We start from the raw sequence: 24686 nt of genomic DNA, 5'->3' as shown, positions 1-24686 counted from the left end.
GGGTATGGGATGATGGTCATTTTGATGGATCGGTTGTGGGTACATGGGTGAACGGATAATGGTGATGCAGTTCAGGCGTTGCGCAATAGACTGGACATCTCGCGGGGGAATTACTATACCAGTAGAGGGAAGGGTGTCATGATGCTTTCATTAACAAGTAGTAGCTGTTAAACGGCGTCTCTTATCCGGTGCAGCTGGTTGTGGATGCCGAATATGTTTTGAAGGCGCGCGTTATGTTAGCAAATTCGACATGCAAGTGAAATTGTTCAAGCAGTACCGTGTCTGGGCAAGGTGGTTTAGCATGTGATGGGGCTCGGCAGTGTCGATGGTCGCCGCAAGCCGACAAGGGTGTGGCGTCCGGGTTCCGATTCGCGCGACGCCTCCATCGAAAAATGTCGAACGACGACATTTGTGGCTAGAAGCGCATGGTCTGTTGCCGCTTGTCGTTCGCTTTCGCATCTCTGTCTGAGCGCCCTACTCTCTGCAGTGCTTGGACCCTGCCGACCATGGTATACACATAATGTCGACTCTGAGCGCCCTTACTAGTCCGCTCCTCCGAAGGACGTGGACTTGCCGAGCTTGTATACGGTCCCAACGACACACGACGCCGCAGCGGCAAGGCCTATGGCAACAGCGAAACACGTCGGCCGGGCACAATGCATTCTCGACCCGGCTTGGAGCGCAGAGGACATTTGCAAGCCAGGCCAATGAGGCAGCCAATGCCACGGCCAAAGCTGCGGGGAGGGGCTCAAAGGGCAGCAAGAGAAGGAGACGGCTGCTGATAACTGGAGGTGGAGTCGCAATCGGCGCAGCTGTCGTCACAGTAAACGACGATGCCAAACACGCCTATGTGGCAGCGCAGCGCAGCTACAGGGTGGTTGCGACGCTGGTACTCAACATAAGAGAGTATGTGCCTGGTGCAGTCCAATTGAACACACGATAGCTAATAGACCTGTTCCCACAGCTATCGCGACATACTCAAGCGTGATGTTGAGCCCGACTACAACGAGCAACTCAAAGCCTGCCACCTCCGATGCGCCAAACGTACCCTCCGCACGCTCGAGAAGAACGGCTCCATCTTCATAAAGCTGGGACAACATCTGAGCAGCATGAACTACCTCCTGCCGAACGAATGGTGCGATACCTTTATACCGCTACAAGACCAATGCCCGATATCCTCCTTCGAATCCATACAGGACATGTGCCGACGAGACACGGGTCTGGAACTCTCAGACTTCTTCTCAGAGTTCGAGGAGCGGCCCATAGGCGCGGCCTCGCTGGCTCAAGTGCACCGCGCAACAGTCCGTGAGACTGGCCAGAAGGTCGCCGTCAAGGTACAACATCCAGCGCTAGACGAATGGGCCAAACTCGACCTCGCCTTGACAAGCTTCTCCTTCACCACGCTTAAGCGCTGGTTTCCCGAATACGATTTGACCTGGCTATCCGACGAAATGCAACTCTCTCTCCCACAAGAACTCGACTTCGCCCTTGAAGGGAAGAACGCTATGCGCGCACGTGAGTACTTCTCCCACGTCCGCGATGTGCCCGTCGTCATACCTAAAGTTCTCTGGGCCAAGCGCCGATTGCTTGTCATGGAATACGTATCCGGATTTCGGACAGACGACCTCAAGAGCTTGGATGAACATGGCATTGATAGGGATGAAGTGTCGGCAGCACTGGCTAGGATCTTCAACGAGATGATCTTCGGCAGAGATGCACCACTCCACTGCGACCCTCACGGCGGAAATATCGCTATTCGGCACAACCCCGCTCGCGGAGGCAAGGCCAACTTCGATGTCATCCTATACGATCACGGTCTCTATCGCGACATTCCCTTGCCCCTGCGACGCAACTACGCAAAGCTTTGGCTCGCCGTCTTGGACGCTGACGAAGCTGGTATGCGCAAGTACGCCTATGAGGTAGCAGGGATCAAAGAGGAGCATTTCCCTCTATTCGCGTCGGCAATCACAGGAAGAGACTATACCGTGCTGGCGAAGAAGGAGAGTGGCACGGGTGGCGTGATGACGAGCAGGACCAGTGAAGAAAAGAAAGTCATCGGAGATGCTTTGGGAGACGGGTTGATTGAGAGCCTTATTGAGCTGCTTGGACAGGTTCCGAGGGTGATTCTGTTGATTTTGAAGACGAACGATCTGAGTAAGTCGTGTCACTATTCTCCATCAGACCTCCGTACTGACTATTCCTTAAGCGCGCTCCTTGGACGAAGGTCTACATACACGCCAAGGCCCCATGCGCACTTTTCTCATTCTAGCCCGGTATGCTAGTCGTACGGTTTACGAAGAGAGTCTGGACAACCTCAACGGCAGCGTGCTTTGGCCGAGCAACTTCCTTAGCTGGCTGGGCGCGTGGACGAGACACATGCGAGTCGAAATGCAATTGAGTGGATACGAGACGTACCTCAAACTACGGGCGCTGCTGGGCATGCAGAAGATTGAGATTGGGGATAGTTTTAGAGAGTAAGACGATGAGCGTGGAGTTTGGCGTGATAGAGATTAGATTTCAGCATATGGTTGCATTGGAGCAGGTGGATGGTTCGCACTAGATTAGGTGTACAGCGAAAAAAGTTCATTCTGAAACTTGAAAGTCATGTCTATCTAGATGGGCACATGTGGCGGTGCAGCATTACAGTGAACTGACGGCAGTACCCACTCGGCCTGAGCATACGGCAATACGGAACAGGCGGGACGTGATCTGAGCTGGACCATACGTGTGGCGGTGCCGTTTATCCAGGAATGTGTGGCCTTGCATGTGGCTCGCGTCTAGACGAATGATAGTCTTGGTGTTTGACTGGTGGTTTGCAGTGTGTTTGAGGCGAGGTCGGGTGATAGGGTGCAGCTGAGGCGTCGCAGTGAGCGCCCAGAAGCTCGAAACATGTACGGACAAGACCAAGAAAACGTAGATGGGACTGGAGACAGTTCCAGCACCATGTGCGGCAGCAGAGATGTGGTCGAGGGATACGCTGTTATTTCGGTCCATGGATATGCTAGCGGGCGGTGACAGGGAGGTCGGGCGGGTTTGACATCATCGATGCCATGCGTCTCGTGGGCAAACGCAATCCTGACAGACACGCGTTCGCCATCCAGACAAGGAGTACACCTGCCAGGACTCTTGTTGCTACTATTCTGAACCGAATTCTCAGTGGAAAGCATATATCGCGAGTCGTTCGGCACCAGTTGTCAGCAGTTCGCATCGGTCTCCCACCAGGCGGGGCAAGCGCCAAGGCAGCACAAGGCATCCTCGCGCAATCGCATCGTTCACGCCGCAGCGCTCAACGCCCTAGCCGCCGGGCCAGGACAGCAGAGACAGAGGCGGGATAGCGACTGGCAGCGATTGCAAAGGATTGTATAAGCAGCTGCCATCGCAGGCCGGGAGCTCTTCGGGCAGGACCGTGAACGCCCGCCGCATTTGTAGACTGCGCACGGCCGCCCTGGCACCGCACAGCCTCCTCCAGTACCTGTACTGCAGCACCCTCGTCGCTCCGCCGCAGCCCAGAGACGCCATACATCACCACCACGACGGCCCTCCGCGAAGAGGCCCCCCATACCACCGCGAGCTCTGAGAGCCGCCCCTCGACCGCCGCCTCCAGCTCCCGCTCTCCCGCACCTGCGCGCTCTGCTCGTGCGCTGCATATCCGCGCATCATGGACGGCGCCGGCCAGCCCAACCTGCGCATCACCAGTACGTCTGACCTCCCGTGACCCCCGAGACGACACTGACACGATGCAGTCATCGCCGCCGATGGGCTCTACAAGCGCGATGTGTTCCGTATGTATGCCCCCAGCCAGGCCCATGGCGTCACGTCGCTCATGCATGTGCTGCAGGATTTCCGGACCCCTTCGCCGTGGCCACGATCAATGGCGAGCAGACGCGCACCACGAGCGTCATCAAGAAGACGCTGAACCCCTACTGGAACGAGAGCTTCGACATGTACGCTGCCCCGGGCCCGTCCCTCGCCTCCCACGCTTTCCCATGACGCTAACACACGACACAGGAAAGTGAACGAAGAGAGCGTCCTCGCGGTTCAGATCTTTGACCAGAAGAAGTTCAAGAAGAAGGACCAGGGCTTCCTGGGCGTCATCAATGTCCGCATAGGGTCGGTGATAGACCTCGACGCGGGCGGGGATGGTAGGCCTGATCCATGCCGCTCCTGCGCCATATGCTAACAACCCCTCAGAGATGCTTACGCGCGATCTCAAAAAGTCCAACGACAACATGGTCGTCCACGGCAAGCTTATCCTCAACCTCTCTACTAACCTCACCGCGCCCATCAGCCAAGGCGGCCAGAACGCCACCCGACCGACCGCATCCCCGCACCCATCCGTAAACGGGGCTCCTGCTGGCGCTGTGCCAACTCCACAACAATCGACGACGAACCTCCACCCTCCTGACGTATATCCCGGCCAGCAACGGCCATCAGTCGCAGGCCAACCCGCTGCCCAGCGTCTCAGTCAAGCGCCTCCAGCAGGCACGCCAACCGGCCCGCCCGCTGGACCTGGTCCCGCACCAAATGGAGCAAACCCCGCTCGCAACAGCGGCGGTGCATACAGCGCCTTTGAGGATGCGCAAGGAAGACTACCGAATGGCTGGGAGCGCCGTGAGGACCACCTAGGGCGAACCTACTACGTCGACCACAACACCAGGCAGACCACCTGGATCAGGCCAGGCGCAGGCTTCAACGAAGCAGACCAGCGCCGAGATGTAGCTGCGCAGACTCAACAGGAGCGCATGCGACATCAGAACCGCATGTTGCCCGAAGACCGAACGGGAGCCAACTCACCTACCCTCACCGAGCGCCAGCCATCGCCGCCCGCTGGCTCAGCCAACGCCGCAAGCATGATGGCGACTGGAGCGACTACTGCTGGAACAGGAGAGCTCCCGTCTGGTTGGGAGCAGCGGCATACCCCCGAGGGCCGGCCATACTTTGTTGATCACAACACGCGAACGACAACATGGGTGGATCCGCGCCGACAACAGTACATTAGGATGTACGGTGGTCAGGCCGCGAACGGAAGCACAATTCAACAACAGCCCGTCTCTCAACTTGGACCACTACCATCTGGATGGGAAATGCGCCTCACCAACACGGCCAGAGTTTACTTTGTGGACCACAACACAAAGACCACCACGTGGGACGATCCGAGATTGCCTTCTTCATTGGACCAGAACGTACCTCAGTACAAGCGCGACTTCCGTCGCAAGCTCATCTACTTCAGATCGCAACCTGCACTGCGCATTGTCAGTGGCCAATGTCACGTCAAGGTGCGCCGAACGCATATTTTCGAAGACTCGTACCACGAGATTATGCGCCAGAGTGCTGCCGATCTCAAGAAGCGACTAATGATCAAGTTCGATGGTGAAGACGGTCTGGACTACGGAGGTCTTTCTCGAGAATTCTTCTTCCTGCTTTCCCACGAGATGTTCAACCCCTTCTACTGCTTGTTCGAATACTCTGCGCACGACAACTACACTCTTCAGATCAACCCTCATTCCGGAATTAACCCCGAACATTTGAACTATTTCAAGTTCATTGGTCGTGTTGTTGGTCTGGCCATTTTCCACCGCCGTTTCTTGGATGCCTTCTTCATTGGAGCTTTCTACAAGATGATCTTGAGGAAGAAGGTCGCCCTCCAGGATATGGAGGGTGTCGATGCGGATTTCCATCGCAACTTGGAATGGATGCTGTAAGTTGAGTATCTGGTTTCAAGTTGACATGAGCTAACAACGGTAGGAACAATGATATCACAGACGCTTTAGAGCTGACCTTTGCAACCGACGACGAACGTTTCGGTGAAACCGTCAGCATTGAGCTGAAGCCCGGAGGTGATGACATCGAGGTGACTAACGAAAACAAACACGAATACGTTGAGTATGTAACCCTGATCTTGCTCTGTTCCAGAGTCGTGCTAACCACTTAGGCTCATTACCGAATGGCGCATTCAGAAACGAGTTGAAGAGCAATTCCAGGCTTTCATCACCGGATTCCACGAACTCATCCCTGCGGATCTTGTGAACGTCTTTGACGAACGTGAGCTCGAACTGCTCATCGGTGGTATTGCGGATATCGATGTCGACGACTGGAAGAAGCACACCGATTACCGTGGCTACACCGAGAACGACGAGGTCATCCAGAACTTCTGGAAGTGCATTCGCAGTTGGGACGCTGAGCAGAAGTCCCGTCTCCTACAATTCGCTACTGGTACATCACGTATCCCCGTCAACGGATTCAAGGATCTGCAAGGTAGTGATGGACCGAGAAGATTCACAATCGAGAAGGCTGGTGAGCCCAACCAATTGCCAAAATCACATACATGGTATGGTACCCATCCAAGTCAATACGCCCGTCAATTACTAACAAAGTGCTCAGTTTCAACCGTCTCGATTTACCACCGTACAAAACGTTCGAAGCACTCAACCAGAAACTTACAATTGCTGTTGAGGAAACCGTCGGTTTCGGACAAGAATAAACACATTGCTGTCCAGGAGAAGCCGTGCGCGTTGACTGCAGTTGCGGTCGAGGAAGTGTGGAAGACTACTACATGGCGTTGTCGTCCTTGTACAAAATCTGCGAACGGGAAGGAGCATCATTAGTATATGGCGAGAGCACGCTCCTTGGGATGGTATATGATACTTGGTTTTCAGAACTTGTCTCTAATCTGGCTCACCTCCAGTGTATGCGTGGGACATATTTGCATTGCTTGCACGTGCGCATGTGGCGTTTTGGGGTTGAGAGGATTGGAAGTAGGATAGCGCTTTTCTTATATGAGCGCTGCGTCAATCGAAGATGATGAGGTATTGAAGGAGTCTCCGTGATATTTTGATATGTCTGATGTATGTTGAATTGGTGTGTGCTAGGTTTCAGTTCATACTTTTTTGGTGACATGATATCGTTCACATGAATCTGAGCAGTCTGATGGCCATTCGTGGAGGTAATCCGGAGGAACATATATCAGTCCACCGCGGCACGGCACATGATCTTTTAATGTAATTTCCAAACTCATCGGGAACTCATCTACATGTGCCAGCCACGGGCCTCAAGCGTATGGATAGCGAGATTTGGGGAGCGAACGCCCGTGCTTGCCGATCAGTCACCACGATGAGGCTGTTTGTTAGATGACAATTCCATCGACGCTAGCATACAACGAAGAACCGCAGCGTCTTCGGCAGAAGCCGAGTTATGGGCACGGAATGCATAGCAACATGTCATGAGATGTGGGTTCACGATGTATAGTTGCCCATGTTAAGATCTCGCAAAGTCCGGAGATGCGCCATAGATCGTTAGCTAGCTGCAAGCATCGAGCCATAGAGGAAGGGGCGCAGTTCCGGCGGCCGTATTATAGCCTCTTCTTGGCGCCCATCCCCTTTGCAACGGCTTTGATCCCCGTCGCTGGTTCGTGAAGTGACCAGCACCCTGGCGTTCATCATGCCCGCTGGCCAATTAACATCCTGACTCGGGTAGCTTTGACAACCGAAATGCAAGCTCCCTCTGTTGTGGCTTTCCTCCGGCGTCGTCTTCACTCCTTGCACCACCACACGCCCACGCAGGTTGCCGGGCAATGCTGTGTTTGCATGTGCCAGCTCAGCTGCGTCCTACCCACCTACCTCCAGCGAGCGAAGGAAACAATAGTGGATACAGCGAGACCAGAGGCAAAAATACGCTCTTGGTGCATTGAAATCCCTAATTTTAGTTTTAGGAGGGAGGAGACAGCGTCCGGCGCGCTAAACCACCTCTCTTCCGCTATTATCTTCCGAGCCTGGCACACACTAAGCGACACGGCGTTAGCCTCGTGTCTTGAAGAGATGCGCGGCAAGGGGAAGCACTGATGCTTTTTTGTTTGCCTTGACTCTCAGTCTTGGTACTTCCGGGGAAAGGGGATTAAGGTTATTGGTTTTGTTTGGTGTTTGACAAGAGGGGATTAGGGATTGCGGGTTTCCCGAGGGGTGGAAAGTTTAAATCATGGCCTTTCTTTACTCCCCTGTCGTCGCTGTCTCTTCTCTTCCTCTTCTTCTTCTCGTCGTCGCACTCCTCGAAGTCTATCCGTCCTCCTACCTTTCTCGGTGATATTCACTACTCATCAGACTACGATACCCACCATTCGCTTTGGGCATCAACGGTTTTACAGCTTAATATCCTTTTAATTTGAACCGACTTCCTCGATATCTATACCTACTTCACCCTTCCGAACTCAATCGTCGAATATCAAGATGCGTTTCATCACCGCTATTGCCTTTGCCGCCACTGCCAGCTTCGTTGCTGCGCAGGACAAGTGCGACGCCCAGAACATTGTCGACACCTGTGTCCAGGGCTACCAAGGTCGTATCGATGACTGCAACAAGAACGGCAACGACTTCATCTGCCTCTGCGACGTCTACCGTGACGTTCTCGTCTGCTACAACAACTGCCCTGGTAAGTCCATCCATTAGACAAGAAAAGAGCCAACAGATGATCTAACCCATTACTGTAGACTCCCTCGAGAAGCCTCCCGTCCAGAACACCGTAACCTCCTACTGCGGTGCCGCCGAGCCCCTCCGCGCCGCTGCTTCCTCCTCCATGGCTTCCGTTGCCAGCGTCGCTGCCACACAATCCCACGCTGCTGCTAGCGCTACCAGCGCCATGACCAGCGCTACTGGCACTGGATCCGAGTCCGAGTCTGCGCCCAGCGCGACTGCCAGCAGCTTCGAGGGTGCCGGTAGCTCTTTCGGTGTACCTGCCGGTGCGGCCATTGTCGCCATGTTCGCTGGTCTGTTGTAGAGTAGCATGTTCGAGAGATGGACTTGTGGTTCGTGTAGTTGTGAATAGGATAATCTTTAATCGGGGATACGAAGTGTAGGCGATTGGCTGGATAACTAAGACTGCGTGCGTGAATGATGTGTGTGTCGTGATGTTCGTCCCATTGTTGTGGTAATCGACACTTTGATATCTCGGTAGCTAAGAGATAGGCCTATACTTTATGACTTGCATAGGAAAGTGTGATGCGAGTAAGAGGGTTGAGATAGTGAGGACCGTTTTACACAAGGAAAAACTTTACAGGTGTGCTGACTACAGCAACATAAAAAATGCAAAGTAGGCGACCCAACGTTAATGTAGGCTCTATGGTGTTAAGTTTTTTCCTAGGTTGACGTGGCATGATGTAGGTGAAATTTTGTAGAATTTGAATGTGGATTGATCATCTAGGCTCTATACTCTCAGCAACCCTTATTGCAAGCAAATAACACGCACGTACAACTAAGTCCTTCCCATGCTCCTCGCTTTTGGCCAATACCGAAAAGATATGGCTGACCACTGAAAGCAACAAAACGCCATTTTCCCATGCACATGCAACTCCGACACCACTTGTGTCAACAAATCTACTCCTCGTCGACAACACGGCCCCACTCGTGTCCCTCCATACCGTCGCTACCCCACATGATGCCCTTGAGGGAGCTCTTGAAGTAGCTCGCGTACGCGCCAGAGTCGCCCTTGACCATAGGGACCTCGATATCCTTTCCACGGAAGTGGATCTGGCTAATAGGAGCGACGAACCACGCAGTACCAGCCGCGAAAGCCTCGACAAGACGGCCCTCCTTAGCCGCCTCCTCAATCTCAAAGACGTTGAACTTGCGCTCAACGACCTCGAGAGTCTCCAGATCGGCTGCAGGGGAGGAAGAAGTGAGTCTTGAGCGGGCGAGTTCTAGGATAGACCTCCTTGTTACACCGTCGAGGACAATACGCTCGTTAAGGTCGGCAGTGACAAGCTGTAGCTTTCCTTCCTTGGTCTTCCACACGACGAAGAAGTTGCTTGCGCCTGCCTCGGTGATGGTGCAGTCGTCGCCGAAGAGCCAGAGGATCTGGTGGTATCCCCGCTTTCTCGCTTCGCCTTGGGCAACCAGCGAGGGACCGTAGTTGGCACCAACTTTGGCGTAGCCGAAACCGCCGGGCCATGCGCGGCACATGTCGTCTTGGGAGGCGAGCAACTTGATACCACCGCTCATGTCGCCCATAGGTGCGAAGCAGCATAGGATGACGAACAGAAGAGCCTCTTTCGGTCGCTCAACACCGAGAGCGGGGTCGGAAGCAATCATGGTGGGACGAATGTAGAGGAACTGTCCTGGTCGGTCCTTGGGGAGCCATTTGGCACCATCGGTGGCACAAAGCTTGACAATGAGCTTGAGGAGTTCCTCAGGGTCGAATGCGGGGAGAGCGATACGGTTCGTGGACATGAGCATGCGGCGGCAGTTCAGGTCTGGGCGGAAAAGACGAAGTTTGCCGTCGTATCCGCGGTACAGCTTCATGCCCTCGAAACATTCGGTTGCGTAGTGCAGGCATGAGGCTGTGGGTGCGAGAGAGAGCGGGCCGTAGGGCTTGAGCTCAGGTGCTGCCCAGCCGGACTCGACAGTCCATTGAGCTTGCACCATGTGGTCGGTGCAGACCTTCTGGCTGGCCATCTCTGCTGAGCCTACAGCGGGAACGGAGCGCGGGGCACTGGTGAATGTGCAAGAAACCTTGGAGGCATCGAGTTCAGCGAGAGGTGCGTCGACGACATCTTGGCTTTTGCTTGCGGGCTCGTTTGGTGGTGTGGCAGTGATGGAGTTTGTGAGCGATGCAGAGTCGATTTGTGCTGGGGCGTTCTTGAGAAGCGCAGATTTGATGCCGTCTTGGGTGAGTTCGGTAACAGTCTCGATATGGTTCGGGGGTGTGACGGCGCTGGGTGCCATGATTGCTGTGTGTAAGATCGGGTAGTCGTTAAGCTAACAATTGAGATAGCAACGGGTAGACACAGAATCTACGATTGCTTCTGTAGGGTAGGGGAAGTAAGTAGTTCAATGTGGAATGAGAAGACGGGTACCCTGACGTGCTCTTATACAAAGGCCTTGAAAAAATTCGGTCAAGAGTCACACGCGTCCCTATCACACGCGCGGGAGCAAACCCACCTACCCGAACGATCCATCGATGTAATGTCTGCCCAGCCGCCTGCGGATTACGGCGGCGGTCTAGTGTGTTCCCTTCAAGAATGCAAAGATAAAGGGTTCCACTTGCAGCCGATTTAGACCCTCTCTCCAGAGAAACCAGTCTGGAGACTGATTGCGCCCGTTTGCCTCTTCCTTCTATGACATCAAACGTCTTTCTCGTTGGTTGGACATCACACAAGCAATTTGCCGTCGAAGAGAACGCCGAAAGACGCGTCTTCCAGAAGCCGTCGAAACCGGGGTCGTGACGTTAGCGTACCTGAGGACTAAGGATGCGCATGGCGGGCGTAGGGCGTGTGTGCCGAGCCTGCGGTATCCTTGTACCTACCGCTAGTATCCGCGACCAGTTCACGCGTCCGATCCCCGGACATGGAGATGGGGGATTGTATAACAAGCGGTGCCATATCGGGCCTGTTTAAATGTCGGGGTAGCACGAGTGATGATGCGCAGTATCTGCGATGTCGGACTGAACTTCCAGAGCATGAAGTTGGGGTCTCGTGGGAGAGGGCGACGTAGCTCGGTAATCAGCGGTACAAGCGATGGGGAACTTCACCGCAGGGAAAAAATGCTCAAGTGACCTTTTCAAAACAACAGGGTATCATATTCTACGACGGCCATGCCGATTGCAGTCTTTTCAATGGCGCTATCTACCGAGGCCCCGTCACGATGCCTGCCCGTACATAGCCCGCCACCACCTCTATCCGTCGCAAAGTGAACTTCACGATGCCGGAGATGACGACGGATCGCTGACCTGACTCGCCGCCAATGTCTGGCTTGCCCTCAAGCTATCGATGCCCTTCATGATGCCATCTGCAACCTCGCCAACTCGTCCTTCAAGCGTGCTAAAGTCCATTCTGCTGATTGCAGCATTGATTTGTTCCGTCACAAGTTCGTCCTGCACGACTTCCGCTGTAACCTTGCCCTCCGTTCTCCAGTATTCCTCGCGCACGCCTCGCAACGCTGGATCGCGGTTTACCGAGTTTGTAAGTAGAGCAAGCGCGCGCATCTTGTTGAAGGTGTCTTCGGACGTTCGTGTGGTTGCTTCGATGCGTTCGGCGATGGAATCAGGCTTCGCGAGCCAGCGGTTCGTGCTTGTAGCCCAGAGGACAAATGCGAAAGCCATGTCTACCACTGCGAAGGTGACGTAGCGTAGAAAGCGGACACGCCAGTAGGCCGAATCGATATCTTGCACGTACTGTGCGCGCTTGTTGAGCGTGATGTCGTACGTGCCCATGTACCACACTTCCACCACCATCATGAGCAGTCCCACAATCGTTGCGTGTGTGCGGAACCGCGAGCCTTCACTTCCCACAAGCGATGACGTCGCGAGACCAAGAACCCCTAGTTGAAATATGTGCGATGTGACGATCTTGGGGAGCGAATACAGGAAGTGGTTTTGCTGGTCGTTTCCGTTGGCTGTGGTGCACCAGACACAGTTCAACAGCGTGTCCGGGCCATATGCCAGGTATAACAGTTTGTTGCGCACACTCGAGGTGAACTTTGTCCGCAAGGCATCGTCCTCGTCTGTAAGCGGCCGGAGGTGCCGTAGCCGTGCAAACAAGACACTCGTCTCGGTTCGTATGTGGCTCTGTGTCTTGAGAAATATGTTGTCCGGTGCGAATCGCGACAAGGAAAGAATGAGGCACGCGACAGCGCTCGCGAAGAGCAAGTTCAGCGCCTGCTGGACCCTCGGGGGCGTCGGCCGTATTGGTACGCTCCGTCCGGTTGCGCGCGCGAGGTTGATCCAGTCGAGGACGCGGGGTATAAGGAAGGGCCCGAAGATGATGAGGATGGAGTGGACATTCTGGGGGAGAAACGTCAGGCGCGGGATGACGACGTAGGACACTACCAGCAGCACAATCGAGCGCACGTTGAACATTGTGGGTGTCGCGTTATCATGGGCGAGTCGGCGAGTGCTGTGGTGTCGCTGAGGACATGTGTCCTCGCATTCGACCAAACGTGTGGGTGACGTGTGAGCGTCGGCGGAACTGAAGCGCGATCACACGTGTTAACGCGCTAGTATTCAATCCCCGACTTCCACATGACTGTGAGGCCTCAACACTCACTCGATCGAGAATTGTACAGCTTCACATTTGATTCTCTGCAGACTTTTCCTAGTATTCCAATCTGTCGTCACGCTTATGTGCAAGTTCCATCAAAGACTGACTGTTTCACGACCTTCCCGAGGTCACAACATGTCCATCGTGATGGCTTGGATGAATTTGAGCGATACATTGCCGGAAAAACTCCTGTCTTCCTGAACTCTTCGCTATTACATTATTTGTATCTATCCTAGTAGCCATATATCGCCGAGAATGACCGATCGCCTCACAGACACGCAGAAGCAGGCTACCAGCATAGACCTGCTCTCCATCGAAGATGTACCGGTGGCTCACGAAGACGATCTCCCAGATATCTGGCCCATCGAGTGGAGAGCAACTAAGCTCGATTCCGCACTCGTCCTTTTCCACTTAGCGCAGTGCGACAAGGCCCTCGACGAGAGCGCATGGGACGATCTTGTGGTGAACTGGACAAGCGAAGATATGGCGGCAGTCGAAGCGCTCTTCCCAAGGAGAACATGGCCCGAGATGTTACCGTATCCAAATCTAGTTGCGTATGCACGATACGTTAACGGATATTAGACTTCTCCCTGGAGAAGTTGGCTCCGGACCCCGTGTGTTCTAGCTGTAGCCTAGCAGAAGGGTGTTGTAGCAGCTTCGTTGAAGAAATCAAATTACCCACTGCTGAGAGATGATAGCTATATACCAGCATTCGAATATGCTCCTTCTACATACTCGTAAATTGCTCACAAATGTATCCATCTCACATGTGTCCCTCCTCCACAAATCTACCCTGTATGGGTCTCCTATTGTCTCTCCCGGGAGATCCATGTGTTGGTGACTGAGCATAGAAATGCGCTGGAGTGTGCGTAGTGCTGATGTTGCGGGGTTGTTCGTCGCCACTATATTGAGTCCCTGTCGGACTTCCTTGGTTGTCGGGGAACAAAGGTGGAGAGTATTGCGCACGCGTCGATGGATCGCTGGGTCGTGGGTAGTAGATTGGAACCTGCTGTTGAGGCGCATCACTTGGAGACTGTCGTGCTGTGGTTGGAGTGGGATACGAATGTTGACCGTCTTGCCTCAGTGCAGACTGAGGATATTGAACTTGGGTACTCCAAGGACCTGGCGGAGAGTTGCGAACGTCGTCGGTAAAGAATTGCTCTCCGGGTGGTGACCGACCTGTGTGCCCGCCTTCAACAGGAGATATGTATGGGGGAGCGTGACCGTACGAGGGAGGGCCTTGAGCCGAGTAGGGCGAGTTGTATTCGTGGCTAGCGGAGTGTGAGTGTTGTTGAACATGACCAGGATAATGAGCAAGGGCGATAGAGCCTGCCTGGTCGTGCATGGAAACATACTTGCTAGCATCTGTGTCGGCCATTTCATGGGGAACCGTGGTGGCAAGTTCAGCAGGTGGGAGACTAGACGGAGTCTCGGCCTCTTTCTTCTTCAAAGACTTCTTTCGCCGGTGTAAGCAGAAGAGTATAAGACACAGAAGGACAATTAGTGCCACCAGTCCTCCAACTGTGCCGCCAGCGATGGCTGCTACGTTTGACTTCTTTGAGCTTCCACCAGATGCTGACTCTGTAGCTGAGGGAAGAGAGCGAGTTGCCGATCTTGCTGTGAAAGTAGGTTTGAGTGTATAGTAAGTAGCGAGATCTGGATGGCCCCAGGTTGATGGCGAAGTCTTTGTAGCACCTCCGGTAGGCCTGTTCTTATTAGCTGTGACAAGTTTTGATATGGACCGTAAAGACGTACCCGCCTCCAACTGCGGCAATAATAGGTGAAGGTACTACGTAGTCGTCTAGCTGAGGGCTAAACTTGTCCCAAAGCTTCGAGTCCCCACCGTTGTATCCTAGAACCATGTTGTGTTGTCCTTGTCCCTCGGGTGCATCGCATTTGTCGTAAAGGGGAAACCAGCCGCCTATGACTAACATCTGCGCATGGTTGACGACGTTTGCGCTACAACCTCCGTGACCAACTTGAGAGGGAACATCATCACTGCTGAAGACCTTGATCCATGTGAATGATGGAAGCGATAGGATGTAGACGTCGTCGTACGCTGCTGCTTTTTCGAAGCCGTATCCACCATATAGGTATCTGTTGCGCGTCAGCATAACTCGATCAACATAGCACACTTTGTATACTAAGTCTACAGACGATACTGCAACAGTGGCAGCGTGGCATATCCCAGCGACTTCTTAGATTCTGAGCAATCTTGGAAAATCTTGGGCTCTGATGACCTTTCTTTTGTTTCTATATCGACGATCTCCAGAGCCGGCTTCAGGTGTTCTACAGCTGTACGACCAGAAAGATTTTCTTACATGTTGAAAGACGACTGGTCATCGGGCCAGGTGACATCAGCACAGAATTGCCTCCGGGTGTCAGGTATATCGCCGGAAGCAGTCTGTGTATACCATTTTGACGAAGCCATGTCGTAGACATGTATGGTCTAGATAGATTAGCTTTGCCAGACATAACAGCTCTCTCGATGACATACACTCATGTTTGCCTGATACGACTAGTTAGCACGGAGACTTGGCTGGGGTTCCATCTGCACCTACTGCGTCAAAGCTACCGTTGCGGTACGAGTCTTCGATGCCACCGAAGTAAACAAGCACGCCGCTATCTGAGACAGGTAGAAATACTAGTTGTCCTTCAGCTCTCCCGATGTCATCTGGACCGGTTGTATTCTGTAAGTCGCCGGTAGACATGTCAAATCGCATCAGACCGCTCGTAGCCATTGGGGGTCCAGTCCAACCGGGTGTTGTTTTGTTGCTGAGCCAGCCGCCAAAGTAGAATCCCAGCCCACGACTTTCGACTTGCGTTCCTGCGCCATACGATACTCGTTGCGGGTTCTTTTCGCCAATTGTCTCAGTAGTATTCCATTGGTTGAGAAGAACATCGTAGGTCCACATGCTGAAATCCATGGGGCTAGTACCTGGGGCAAATTCTCCGCCGAATTGATAGAAGCATTTGTTCGTTTCATCTGCCCAAGTATAGCCGCCTGAAACGGTAGGTATATGACCGGGCTTTGAGTATGCGGACTGAATTGGCATTCCCGCATCGACGGTCGAAGTGTTTAAATCACTGAACAAGAGCCAATCATCTAGGGGTCGATAGTTAGACAGCTGAAACAGAATCGAGAAGTATTTCGACCTTCACTTACTTGAGTAGTTTGACCTGAAAGGGACTTGTCCTATCATACCGCCATCGATGTAAAGCCTTGAGTCGACCTGCGCCGTTGAGTGGCCCCATCTTCGACAGAATCCTTTGACGGGATCATCCTGCTGTGATGACGACTGGGTGATTAGGCTAAGTAGAACAAGCACGCCTGGAAGATTGAAGGCCATGATATGCATTCATGACGTTCCTGAACATGCACACGTGAGACGCAGGAAATGCGAGAAGTCTGTATTTCAAAGCAATGACAGCTGTAGGATGCCGTAGAAAGAGGGGCGGGCCGCAGACGTTAGAGTGGAGATGTGTAGGCCTGTGATTGTGCTTCACAGAAGGCACCAGGAGCGTGTAGGTGGAAGGTCCGCGATTGTCGTTCGTGGCGCACTTCGTTGGGATGCAATCCGGTTTACCGATCTGACTGCATCGTAATATTGCTAGGCGACCCTCTTGTCAGCCATACAAGCAGCGGTGGGACGCAGGTCGCCAATGGAGTCACAGCATAGGAAACACGAGTGATCTGCAGGCCCCGACAGAGGCGTCTGACCGAAGAAAGACATAGGTCTGGGTTAGAGTCAGCGAAAATGCGGCGCCGACCTGCCAAGTGTGCCCTGCTGCGACGAATACCGCGTGTGGCATGGACGACCGAATCAAAGCAACAGGGTAAGAAAATGCCGTTATTGGAACCAGTGGTCTGGCGTCGTACTCAGGCTGAATCCGAAGCCGCTTCTCAGCCGCTCTCTTGTCCGCCAATGCGAAGCTGCGTATCTCGCTTCTTGTGGAGTGACACAGGGTGGAGGCGCGGGGAGTCTTTCAGCTGGGTGTTCCAGCATTACTCGTAGCCATTGACCCCAACAGTCTAGATCCGCACGACAACGAACTTCAGCAGCAAACCAATCACCACGAATGGTTGGTTCCTTTTCCAGCTCCGTGCAGCTTATGGTTACCAGTAAGTGGGGGCGGACCTAGATACCGGTGACGGGACAACGCATATAGCCCCCAGCGCCACGCATAATAATCATCAGGGAATTATCTCCGCCATGAATTCTACATCTCTTCATCACGGCGAAGTCGACACCAGGGTCACAAGGCCCTTGAGAGTGGTGCGCACCGAAGTATGTTGGCCTAAAGCGAACCCGCAACTCCAATACCGACCGAAGTCGACGTGGACGAGTTGCAGGATTAGAACGGCTGTGCATTTCTTCTGGGTCTGCTCTGGAAAAGGCAAATCCATTCGTAAAGGAAGGACCTTAGGGTTATTGGAGACCGTTGACAATATGTGAAGAAAAGAAGAGCAGGAGCTTCGCGGAGAAAATTGAATGGCACAAATAATTTGCTTGGCGCGCTAGCGGCTTATCTAGCTCGCAATTCCCGTCCGTCTTCGCGTCATGACCTCGGGCGGGTTTGGCCAACAACACAACTCATCATCATTATGTACACTCCGCGGGAGATACTTCATATCACATCTTGATTTGTACAAAGGGCCATCATGTTCCAGTATCTTCTTAGAGTATTGCGTGTCTTGCTCGCGTCAACCAAGGTTCCCGAGGTCTCCATGCACCCCAAGAAAAATCACTAGTCAACCATTACATCAATCATGCAAGTTAACAGATAATAATCGATAGCATGTATAAAGGCTTTCCGATGTCGCAAGGGTACTTTTGTCTTTCCTTAAGAATCACTCCGTAGGTCTTTCTACACAGATCCTCAGCCAGGTCAGATCTTCGCAGGTCGACATCAATCCAGCTTCCACATGCAATCGGCCCAGGAAGGCGCGAGTCATCACGCCATGAGATTCGGAACTTCTAATCAGCAAGTCCGGAGATCTTCCCGAGATGATACGACGGTGCTGCCCTTATGTTGCGCCCCTAAAGCACCCTCAATCAACACCTTCATGCCACGACCAGGACCCTACGGTACACCATGGTTTTCGTCTGAAGAGACCCTATGGTCACTGGGGCTAATCGAGCATGGTAGATTCAACAAGCCTGATACAGTCCTCTTGGCCTTCATCGTGGACTGCGCGATGAAGCTGTACATATGCGCCAGCATCACCCTGCACTGTCTAGAAAACTTGACGGATTCGGACCTGGTACACACTATTATTCAGGCAGCCTACAGCAATGTCCTGGGACAGATACAGCGCGTTGATCTGATGAGCCGCCAAGCGCTCGCTTTCGGGAGGTTTTACCTGAAGGCCATGGCAGACTTTGGAAAAATTCGGGAACGCTGCAACATCACGTTTGGACAATACATCCAACACCAACAGACTCGGAACGATTTCGCAGAGAGATTCCTCATCTACGATAGTTTTGGGGATGACGATCTTGGAATAATTGAAAATGCTTTCAAGTGGGTATACGGACAGTCGCCCTCCGCAGTCGTCAACTACATGGAAGAGAACATTACAGAGGACTCGTCTGGTCGCGATCCTATCTCGATACGACAGTGGGTCTTCGGATTCAACTGAGAATCCTCGGTAACGCAATTGAGGCATCGTTCATACAACCTGTAGCCTTTCATCGACGAAGGGCTACGGTTGGAATTCGGTATGTTGTTAGTAATCGTCTGGTAATTAACCATGAGCAGCTCTTTTATTGACATTTGAAGGGGGGGAGTTGATATGGCAGATGGCATGTCAAGACATGGGACGAAGTTTGCACAGAACTGGGATGGTGATCAGGTGATAAGAGAAGGAATTGGTATCCTACAAAAGTCATTTGAACAAAAAGAAAGAAGAGGCGTATCAAGAATCGAGAAGAACAATGCAAAAGCTTATTTAACTCTATTCGTTTGGCAATTAAATTATTGAGAAACGCCTTCCCACAATGCTTAGAATTGGTCCAGTCCCAGACCTCCATCCCACAGAAGCCAATATAGCGCCTGCACCTCATACAAGGGAAAAACTGAACAGGTCTGCAGACTACATTGACCCAAAACCTTGCAAAGGAGGTGACCTCACGTCAACGTAGGCTCCAGGCTGTTCAGTTTTTCCCTAGGATGGCGTGCCTCCGAATTTGATTGCCCATTATGACCCATTGTGCTACGACTGTCCTTTGCCCACCGTCTACTTTCAATGCAAGTTTTCAAGTGCCGGTATACAGTTTTGGCCATTTGCCCAAATAACAAAATCCCTGTTCTGTCTACCCTGACTGCATGGCTTTGGTCAAGGCCAAACGCTTGCTGTATGGGCTCAGGCTGCGCTCTCTTTGTGAGGGTGGGGGTGCTTGCGCTGGCGGCGGCGCAACTCTGCTGTTCGCGACGGTTGCCCGATCGTCGAAACGGTTTCTTGCCGGTCCACGCGGACTGTCACGGGCCCGTCCTCCATTTCTTGCCTCGTGTGGGCTACGCGATCGGCGTACAGGCTTGCGCTTGGAGTAGGGACTCGGGCTGCGATCGCGACTGCTATGGTATGGCGAGAGTGACCTGGAAGGCTCACGATGTACTGAATGCGAGACGCTTGGCTGGCCTCTTGGGGCTCCGTTTGGTGGGTTACGCTCGTCTGACGTATCCATGGGATCCGCGCTCCCCGACCGCGATCTTGAGACTGACCGTCGAGCAGGTCGCCGCCTGTCTCTTCTTGCACTCCTGCTCCGCGACCTGTCGTTATCACTCATGCTTCGCGGCGCTCTTCCCCTGGCATTCTCATGTGATATCTGCATGCGCGCTGACCTGGATCTTGACTTGGATCTGGTTCTTCGGCGGCCTCGCTCACCAGGACTGAAGGAGCTCATGCGCCGCCGTGTGTTCCTGTCTGCAGTGTCGGATGCGCGTGAGGAGCGCGAGTCCATAGAGACCGAGCGCCTGCTACGCTTCCGCAGCGCTTTGTCGTGGTCCCCATGATGTCTTCGTCCGTTGTGCTTGTGTCGTGGGGGAGATCGCGAGCGGGAACGGGAGCGGTTGGTCGAGATGGTGGAGACAGAGTCTGCAGACGACGTAGAGAGTGAGCGCGCGCGCTTGCGATCCTCTTCCTTCTTCTTCAAGATCTCATCGGCGACACCCTTCTTGCGCAGCAGGTCCTCGGGTACCTCGGTGGTGAGTTTAGGCTGCAATTTGGGGTTGAGTAGTTGCTGTGTCCTAGAAGGCCGAGACTTGTACGGGCGTTCCTGCGCGGGCGCCTTGCATTCGTAGCTGTAGTGTCCTCTCTTCAAGCACTTCTGGCAGAGAGTATCTGCGGAAGCCTTGGAGCGGCCTGCACCCGGGCGGCGGAACATGACGGACTTGGATGCGGTACACGTCGAATCCAAAGGGTGTTTTTGTTGGCCAAGTCCTTTGGTATTGCTGGTGGGAAAGGAAGGAAAGGAGCACGACGCGACTCTTGCGTCAGAGCAGCAGCCGGTAAAGACGCAATCAAGCCTCGCCAAGTTCAATCTTCTTCTGTCACTTTCGGCGAGGAAACGCGACGGGCCTTGGTCGCATGCGGTAAGGCGCAGCTTCAGCTTGGCCGGAGAATTGGGCGGAGCGGCATGACTAAGCCCGCCCACGGGCGGCTTCCATCATCGCTTCTCTATCCTTCACTCGCCTTGCGCTGCACCCCGCATACCAGCCCGGTCCCCGCCCGCCCTGTACTGCTCCCCGTCGACGACCCAATTCACCCGTCGTCCCTTGTCTCGCGCCCTACATCTGGGTGCTTGGAAGCTTCTTACACGCTAGACGTCCAAACTACGTCGTTGCAGGCCTGTCGTCAAGGCTACTTCACCTTGGCTCCCAGCAAACCCATACACCTCTACACTTTTCCCACGAATGTCGGCACACCAACATGTCCAGCTTTCTGGCTCCGGTTATCGCGACTTTCCTTGAGCACCCTATTTCCTGAAAAAAAATTACGTCCATCACTTCGGTTAACACCACCTTCATTCTCGTCCACGACGACCCACGTACGGCGCTGAGCTTGGTGATTTTTTCGGCTACACCAGCAGGCGTCTGTCGCTTCATTCAGCAGCCTTACTGCTACGAGACTGCCTGAAAGCCCGTTTCGCCGTCCCCGCGTTTGGGCACCTACCGCGCACTGCGCATAGGCCATCTACGTCGCAACCTACCACCTATCTAGTCTTCTACCGTACCAAACATCGCCTCACAGCCATGGCATCTGCGACACCGGTTTCCACAGAACAAGCGCCTCCAAGGCCTCTGTCGTTCGCCAAGGTAGGATTTCAACAAGCAATTTCCATGGGCGGTGTGCTAACAGCGCTAGGTTGCGGCTTCCGCCATAAAGCCTCAGATGTCGAAGGATTCCGCTCCGAAAGCGAGACCGCCTGTCGCGACACCCAAAATACCCACAGTCGCCCAGAAGGCGCGCGCCACACCCATGCATGGCGAAGCAGCGCCCAAAATACTTGCGGAAAGGCGGGAAGATATCGATGCGAGCAGCAGCGCTGAAAATGCCATGTCGCAGCCCGCGCAGCAGACAGTTCCTGCTGAGCTTTCAGAAACACGCTCCACGGATGCAAAAGGAGATGTCCCCGACAGGCCCCAGTCTGTGGCTGTGGTAAAGGTGTCTGTCACCGAGGACAGCAGCACTCAGCTATCTTCATCAGATGGATCTGGGAAACCTCCCAGCATTGATGGAAAGAGTGTTGCTTCTGCGACAACATTTGCACTGGACGAGAAGGAGTCCTTACGCCCGGATGACAGTGCTAGCCTCAGGGCAGTCGAGGAAGAGGATGTCACGTCTCCGCCGGACTCGGTCGTTGCAGACTCCAGGCAGGGGTCTGATCATGGCGCCGCGCGTGCCTTTCGGGATCAGTTACATGAAATAGCTGTGATGAATCCTCAACCCCATCGAGGGGTTCCCGCAGGTCGGTTTCCGACGCTACCCAATGGTCCGCAAACATTGTACGACCCTAACCAGTCGCTGAACGGCGCGGGGCCCATGCCACAGCCTCTTGTCAACGGCATGCCTTCACTGAATGGTGTTCCGAACATGCCCGCCATTCCAGACGAGAAGTTGCTTGAGGCGCTACGGTCTCCACGTGATCGGCTGTTCGTTGTGAAGATAGAACAAGACTTCATTGATTTCATCAAAGACTCTCGGTATGTCATGCGTGGCGGACTGCCAGAACTTCCTACTAACGGTACGCAGTGAAAACGAATTGTGTCTGCCGAACTGTAATACATTTTACAGGATGCTTGCTCATCGTCTTGCCGACTACTACTTGCTCGGCCATGTAGTTGACAACACCATGACGGGTGTAAAAATTACACGTACCCCTTACTGTAGAATGTATGTATTCATCAAGCTTCGCGTGCTCTGTTGCTTACGACTAGTAGTCCTCCCCCCGTTTCACAGATGGTAGATCCCGCCAAGGGCACCAATACACCTCCCGTAGAGCTCCCTGCTCGGAAGATCATGCGTCGCGACGATGGCAAATCAGGTACAAACACTGGAGCTAACTCGCAGAATGCCTCGAAGACGACCTCTGAAATGGGTGGCAGCGAGGGCAGCAACGATGGTGAAGGCAACAAAGACAAAGCCGCTCTATCCAGAGAGGAGCGAGAGGCGCGATATCGTGAGGCTCGTCAGCGCATCTTTGGTAGTGCGGAAAGTGAAGAGCCCGGCACGGCCGAAGCCAACGGATCTGGAGAGGACAAAGAAAAAGGGAAGGACATCTCACGATCAAGTTCAGCTGCCGGGAAGAAGAAACCCAAGAAGCAGCGTAACTACGACGACGACGACTTCCAGGCTCGGTCCCGCTTCAATGTTTATTACCCGCAACAGTACCCTGTGGCTACATATACTGGAGACAATGCGGTCTACTACAACGGCTACCCAGCACCTGCCCAGAACGCGCCATATGCGACTATGAACCCTGGCGCATCGCCTCCGGCAACATACAGCAACCCGTATCCTGGCATGATGCCCCCGGAAGCGCAGTCACAGTATGGCTGGGCTGGTCAGCAGTACCAGGCTCCCAATGGGTCGATGATGACGTACCCCAATTATGGACAGATGCCGAATGGGTATGATCTATCAACGGACTTCCAGCGGGGTATGTCATCGTTCCAGAACGCTGGTATGCCCTCCCAGGTCACCCCAAAGATGGCCAATCCACAGATGGCGTCTTACCAAGATACCTATCAGCAACCTCAACATATGCCTATGAACTCAGGCTGGTCTCAACCAAACCAGCAGCCATCATTCCATATGGGTCAGGGCGCATATGGTGCCCAAAATGGTCCCGGCAACCGGCCAATGTCCGCACCTCACCAGGCACCTATGCCTGGCTACCCATATGGACAGTTCGCCTCAAATGCGTACAACGGAAAGCCCAACCGCAACCAGCACCCTCTTCCTGGAAGTTATAACCGGGGTCAGTTCAACCCGCAAACCCAAGCTTTTGTGCCCGGCGGACGTAACATGCCCTTTGGAATGCAACAAAACATGATGCAGGGACAGCCTCAGATGAACGGCTATGGTGGATACCAAATGTCTGCCCAGGCTTCTATGCCTGGACAGATGTCAAGACCTAACCCTTCTGCTGTCTCCACACCGCCGTTTGGGTCGCCTCAAAGTATGCAGGGAAACAACTCAGCCATATCCATGAACCGAACTGCTTCTCAGTCTGGTGACCCGGGTTCATCCCAAAGCAGCATCGCAAAGTATGGTACACCTTCACATCTACCTCGAAAGCCTCCAGCTCCTGCACCGGCCCCACCGTTTGCGCTACCCTCCATGACGCGAGTACCGTCATCAGGGATTGCTAACAACGCTCCTGCCATGCCCAATCGAGGCATGTCGGGCACCTTCAACAACACGACGAACCCTAATTAACGCTTCACGAAATGACCTTTAGCATTGCGACGGTGCCTCAATACTACTTACTTGCATCTTTCTCTGGGTGGGTACGGGTAGGTCTCAAAGGAAAATCAAGGCGTTCGTATCACATGTGCTTTCTATGCTTTCCGCCCGGATGCTGAGGATCTTCGACCGCGATGTCTGGATGTCTCGACTCCTTGTTGGGGCCACTAGGTAACAGTAGTCTTTCCTTGGTCTGAAGTCGGAATGGACGGTGCTCATATAGCTGTAATAAAATTGCAATCTTTGCATCTATACCACGGTATCCAACGATGAACTTCAAGCCCGTACAGACTCATCAACTCCGTCGTTCTCTTTCCCTTCCTTGTTGTAACTAGCCACTGTAGCGTCACAGTAACGCCGATAGAGTCCTTGGTACACTACATGAAGCGTATCTCGCCGGCAAATGTAGCCGTGTCTGACGCCTAGTTTCGACGCCTGTCGGTCCGAACTGCGAAATTGCCTATTGTGGTACGCACTCAAGACCTGTACGACCAGGACTAAAATGTGCCAATACGGATGCACGGGCTGGTATCATATATAGCTTCCCAGGTTTGATCGGTAGGCGGCGCTATACCCGGTTCTTATATCCGCGAGAATAGATCTTTGCCCTCAAACGGATGCATATAGCAAGAGTAATGACAGCAAAAGGTTTTTGTAGTCGCAAATGGCGTTGGTGAGAAAGGCAGTCGTACA

The 24686-nt window shown here is 53.5% G+C and overlaps 10 protein-coding genes across 10 annotated transcripts; 6 read left to right on the top strand and 4 right to left on the bottom strand.

Moving 5' to 3' along the window:
* Positions 1–520: 520 nt before the first annotated feature.
* Positions 521–2478, top strand: J4E85_003254 (uncharacterized protein; the record flags this gene model as incomplete). The annotated part of the gene is made up of 3 exons (XM_051467523.1): positions 521–906; positions 965–2154; positions 2207–2478. The coding sequence occupies 3 exons, from the start codon at positions 521–523 to the stop codon at positions 2476–2478; spliced, it is 1848 nt and encodes a 615-aa protein (XP_051328682.1).
* Positions 2479–3658: 1180 nt separating this feature from the next.
* J4E85_003253 (uncharacterized protein) lies at positions 3659–6481 on the top strand (the record flags this gene model as incomplete). The annotated part of the gene is made up of 8 exons (XM_051467522.1): positions 3659–3695; positions 3744–3782; positions 3839–3944; positions 4009–4142; positions 4192–5698; positions 5746–5883; positions 5933–6328; positions 6382–6481. 8 exons carry the CDS (start codon positions 3659–3661, stop codon positions 6479–6481), a joined length of 2457 nt encoding a protein of 818 aa, XP_051328681.1.
* A 1738-nt stretch (positions 6482–8219) lies between these two features.
* On the top strand, positions 8220–8766 carry J4E85_003252 (uncharacterized protein; the record flags this gene model as incomplete). The annotated part of the gene is made up of 2 exons (XM_051467521.1): positions 8220–8421; positions 8480–8766. 2 exons carry the CDS (start codon positions 8220–8222, stop codon positions 8764–8766), a joined length of 489 nt encoding a protein of 162 aa, XP_051328680.1.
* A 596-nt stretch (positions 8767–9362) lies between these two features.
* J4E85_003251 (uncharacterized protein) lies at positions 9363–10709 on the bottom strand (the record flags this gene model as incomplete). The annotated part of the gene is made up of 1 exon (XM_051467520.1): positions 9363–10709. One exon carries the CDS (start codon positions 10707–10709, stop codon positions 9363–9365), a length of 1347 nt encoding a protein of 448 aa, XP_051328679.1.
* A 970-nt stretch (positions 10710–11679) lies between these two features.
* J4E85_003250 (uncharacterized protein) lies at positions 11680–12840 on the bottom strand (the record flags this gene model as incomplete). Its single annotated transcript, XM_051467519.1, has 1 exon — positions 11680–12840. The coding sequence occupies one exon, from the start codon at positions 12838–12840 to the stop codon at positions 11680–11682; it is 1161 nt and encodes a 386-aa protein (XP_051328678.1).
* Positions 12841–13276: 436 nt separating this feature from the next.
* Positions 13277–13646, top strand: J4E85_003249 (uncharacterized protein; the record flags this gene model as incomplete). The annotated part of the gene is made up of 2 exons (XM_051467518.1): positions 13277–13575; positions 13604–13646. 2 exons carry the CDS (start codon positions 13277–13279, stop codon positions 13644–13646), a joined length of 342 nt encoding a protein of 113 aa, XP_051328677.1.
* A 455-nt stretch (positions 13647–14101) lies between these two features.
* Positions 14102–15948, bottom strand: J4E85_003248 (uncharacterized protein; the record flags this gene model as incomplete). The annotated part of the gene is given in 5 exon segments (XM_051467517.1): positions 14102–14143; positions 14163–14727; positions 14777–15118; positions 15343–15470; positions 15583–15948. 5 exon segments carry the CDS (start codon positions 15946–15948, stop codon positions 14102–14104), a joined length of 1443 nt encoding a protein of 480 aa, XP_051328676.1.
* A 2141-nt stretch (positions 15949–18089) lies between these two features.
* On the top strand, positions 18090–18665 carry J4E85_003247 (uncharacterized protein; the record flags this gene model as incomplete). The annotated part of the gene is made up of 1 exon (XM_051467516.1): positions 18090–18665. One exon carries the CDS (start codon positions 18090–18092, stop codon positions 18663–18665), a length of 576 nt encoding a protein of 191 aa, XP_051328675.1.
* Positions 18666–19338: 673 nt separating this feature from the next.
* Positions 19339–20409, bottom strand: J4E85_003246 (uncharacterized protein; the record flags this gene model as incomplete). The annotated part of the gene is made up of 1 exon (XM_051467515.1): positions 19339–20409. The coding sequence occupies one exon, from the start codon at positions 20407–20409 to the stop codon at positions 19339–19341; it is 1071 nt and encodes a 356-aa protein (XP_051328674.1).
* Positions 20410–21277: 868 nt separating this feature from the next.
* J4E85_003245 (uncharacterized protein) lies at positions 21278–23966 on the top strand (the record flags this gene model as incomplete). Its single annotated transcript, XM_051467514.1, has 3 exons — positions 21278–21340; positions 21390–22228; positions 22466–23966. 3 exons carry the CDS (start codon positions 21278–21280, stop codon positions 23964–23966), a joined length of 2403 nt encoding a protein of 800 aa, XP_051328673.1.
* Positions 23967–24686: the final 720 nt, after the last annotated feature.

The sequence above is a fragment of the Alternaria conjuncta genome, assembly GCF_024043145.1.
Source record: "Alternaria conjuncta strain BMP 0040 chromosome Unknown scaffold_4, whole genome shotgun sequence".
In the NCBI taxonomy this organism is placed as follows: Eukaryota; Fungi; Ascomycota; class Dothideomycetes; order Pleosporales; family Pleosporaceae; genus Alternaria; species Alternaria conjuncta.
Note: the sequence above shows the minus strand (reverse complement) of the source record. Positions and strands in the feature narration are given on the sequence as shown.